This window comes from Fonticula alba (genome assembly GCF_000388065.1).
Source record: "Fonticula alba strain ATCC 38817 unplaced genomic scaffold supercont2.7, whole genome shotgun sequence".
In the NCBI taxonomy this organism is placed as follows: domain Eukaryota; order Rotosphaerida; family Fonticulaceae; genus Fonticula; species Fonticula alba.
Genome location: NW_009242977.1, coordinates 6,824 through 10,158, shown reverse-complemented (window position 1 = coordinate 10,158; position 3,335 = coordinate 6,824). Strand labels below are relative to the sequence as shown.

Sequence of the window (3,335 nt, the reverse complement as noted above, 5' to 3'; positions counted from 1 at the left end):
CCCCCTCTCCCCGCCTGGCCTGCTTTCGATTCGATGGCGCACGCACAACGGTCCCCCCGCCTCCCCCCCAGTGGCCTGCGTCATCATGACCCCTACGTCCGCCGGCGTACCACCTACCTGCTGGCGCGCTTCGTTCGCACACTGCTGTCGCAACTGACCCCCCACACGAATGCCCTGCTGAGCGGCATCCAGGAGCTGCTGGCCCTGCCGGAGCCGACCCTGGCCACCAGTGCCATCTTCCAGGCGGTGCCGGCCAATGCGGCGGCCTGGCAGCAGCTCCTGCAAGACCGGGACTCCGGGCCGGCCAAGGCCGGGGTGCCGGCCGAGCCGGGGTCCGGAGCCGTGGCGGCCGCCGGGCAGCACTTCTCCCAGTTCGATGATCAGCTGCACCTGTTCGAGGTGGTGGGGCTGCTGCTGGGGAACCGGTCCTTTGCGCCGGCCGAGCTGGCCGGGCAATACACGGTGACCGTGGTGCAGCCGCTGCTGACGCAGATGAGTGCCATCCTGCAGGAGGGCCGGTACCGGGAGGCGCCGCCCGGCCGGGCGGCCACCGAGCCGCGGCATCTGGCGCTGCTTCACATGGCCGTGACGGCCATCTCGCACTTGGTCAAGGGCTTCCCATCGGCCCAGCAGCCGGCGGCCGGGGCCGGGGGCGGTCACTCGGCAGCCAGCTGGGAGCCGGCCCTGCGTGACTGCCTGCAGGCGGCGCTGGCCGTGCTGGACGCCCTGGATGCATATCAGAAGGAGCTGGCGGCCGCGGGCAATGCCCCGGGCACGGCGTGGCTGGTGGCGGTAGAGGCCCCGATGCGGGACGCGGTGCGGCAGCTGTTCCAGCGTCTTGTCGGGTGTGCCACGTGCGATCTGATGGCCCTGGTGCCGGGGGCACTGGAGCGCCTGCTGCGGCATGCGAGTGCCTTTGCGCTGGCGGAATTCCTGCCGGTCCTGGCGCAGCTGACCTTCCGCTATCGGGAGGCTTTCCTGCCGACCCTGGCCGGGCTGTTCCCGGCGGTGGTGGCACAGATTTTGCCCTTCGCGCGACAGGAGCTCGGCCTGATCGAGCTGGCGGCTGGCAGCCCGAAGCCCGGAGCCGGGGGAGCCGGGGGCGGCCCGGGCGGTGCCGGGGCCGCCGGGGCCACCACCGCCGGGGCTCCGCCCGGGGGGGCGAGCCAGCCGCAGCAGCCGGCGGCCGCGGCGGCCGGGGCCCATGCGCCTGGCTTCAAGGGCGGCACGGCCGGCGGCACGGCCTCCTCCAGTGTGGCGGCCGCGGCGGCGGTCGGTGCCACGGTCAACACGGAGGAGCTCCAGCGGCTGAATGACATCCGCCGGGCGTACCTGGCCTTCCTGAATGCCATCTTCCAGGAGCGCATGGAGCATATCCTGGTGTCGGAGGTCAATTTGCCGGTGCTGCCGACCATCCTGGCCAGCGTGACGCTGCTGGCCGCGCGGTGCCTGGAGCCGGCCATCCAGCGGGCGGCCCTCGGGGTCCTGTCGCGCATGGCGGTGGCCTGGCTGCAGCCGGGGGACGGGCAGACCCCGTTGCCGGGCGGCCCGGGGGCCCCGCCGCCGGAGCAGGCCCTCCCCCCGCCGCCGACGGAGCCGGTGAACATCAGCCGCCTGCGTCTGCCGGACTTCCTGCCCTTTGCCCTGAATGAGGTCCAGCCGTTGGTGTTCTCCATCCCCCTGGCGCCGACATTTGACGTGTCGAATGCCAGCTCGCTGGCGGTGTTGAATGATCTGACGCTGCTGCAGCAGCGCCTCATCCAGACGCTGGGGGTGTCCTGCACGTCCTTCCTGACCGGGCAGTACCTGCCGAGCATCGGCCTGCCGGCCGACGTGGCGGCCGACTATGTCAACGCCGCCATGAACCAGGACCCGCGGCAGTTCCGTCAACTCTTCCGTCGTTTCATCACGCGCCACCGCGGTGGCTGATGTCGTCGGGCGGGGGAGGGGGCGGGGGGGGGGGCATATGTCCCTGCGCGCGCGCACGGCGGCGGCGGCGGCGGCGGTGGTGGTGGTAACACTGGGGAGGCCGGGGGATGGGTGTGTGACTCTGTGTACCGCCCTCTGTCCTCCTGCATCTGGGTGTGTGTGTGCGTGTGCGCGGCTTTCCCTCTCTCTTTCTCTCTCTCCCTCTCCTTGCTGCGCGTGCGCTTCCGCTGCGCCCCTCTCGGTTCTTTTTTTTGTTGCCCATCACAGGGCGGTGCCTTCGGATTTTTAGAGTGTCCCCCGTTGTGTGCCCTGCACGCGCGTCTTCCTCCCCCCCAGCTCCCTCCGCTCCCCTTTCTCCTTCCTCTTGGAGGGCGGGGGGGGGGGGTACATCCCATGCCCTTGCGCGGGGCGGAAGCGCCAAGAGGACGGGACAAAAGAATGCATCGCCTTTCTGGATGGGTGAGGCGAGAGAGCGGGGGACCGAGAGAAAGAGAGTGAGCCACAGCGCAGCATGTCCCGACATCTATACATTTTCCACAGCACAGCGCACACGCACACACGCACCGAAAGAAGACCAGCCAACATGGTATGGAGAGGAGGGGCCTCATCTCTTCCCCGGCCCCCCCCCCTGTGCCCCACTCCGCTGTATACACGCCCCTGCCCCCTCCCCCCCCCTGAAAGGGAGCGACACTTGAAATACACCACGTCCCCTTTTCCGCCCCGTGCGCAAGGCGCTTTGCCGACGGAATTTGTTGCCCTGTGCCTTTCACCCTCCCTTCTGTCTCTTCCCGGGGGGGGGGGGGGGGGGTCGGGCGGCCCCGCTGAGCGCCAAGGGCTACCACCGGGATAGCCGTCGTTCTGGGATCCATGGGTTCTGGGCCAACAGCCCTCAGAGGCCCATCTCAGTTTATCTCTCGGTGAGTTAACACGTGGCCGAGCAGGGCGAACACCGGCGCGGTGTGCCTGGGGGGAGCCGCCGCGGTGGCAATGTGCTGACAGCAGGTGTCTTTGGCCGCAGGTGTGTGGCATTGTGGGGTGGCACACGTTCGGACGGGCGTATACACACACATACACACGCACGCACAAAAATACATCCACGGATGACTGTCGCATTTCCCCGGCCCCGGCGGTGGTGAACGACGGGCTCGGTCCAGCGCTCGCCCCTGCTCTCGCCCTCCGCCCAGGTTGTAGCCAGGACTCCGGCCACGGGTGGGGGGGGGGGGGGCCTCTTGTGGGACCACCCTTCTGTGGAGCCCTCCCTGTCGAGGGACAGACAGCCGTTCCTCCTCCCTCTCCTCCCTCCCCTCCTCCTTCCCCTCCTCCTCTTCCTTCCCCTCTTCCTCCTCCTTCCCCTCCTCCTCCTCCTTCCCCTCCTCCTCCTCCTTCCCCTCCTCCTCCTCCTCCCT

General features: G+C 69.4%; 1 protein-coding gene across 1 annotated transcript in view; it reads left to right on the top strand.

Moving 5' to 3' along the window:
• Positions 1 to 1,963, top strand: part of H696_04194 (hypothetical protein) — a 5,818-nt gene extending 3,855 nt beyond the window's left edge. Inside the window, exon 11 of the mRNA XM_009498071.1 lies at positions 72 to 1,963. Within this exon, the coding sequence (XP_009496346.1) occupies positions 72 to 1,929 (1,858 nt within the window). The 3' untranslated portion in view covers positions 1,930 to 1,963. The remainder of the gene's footprint in view (positions 1 to 71) is intronic.
• The last annotated feature ends 1,372 nt before the right edge of the window (positions 1,964 to 3,335 follow it).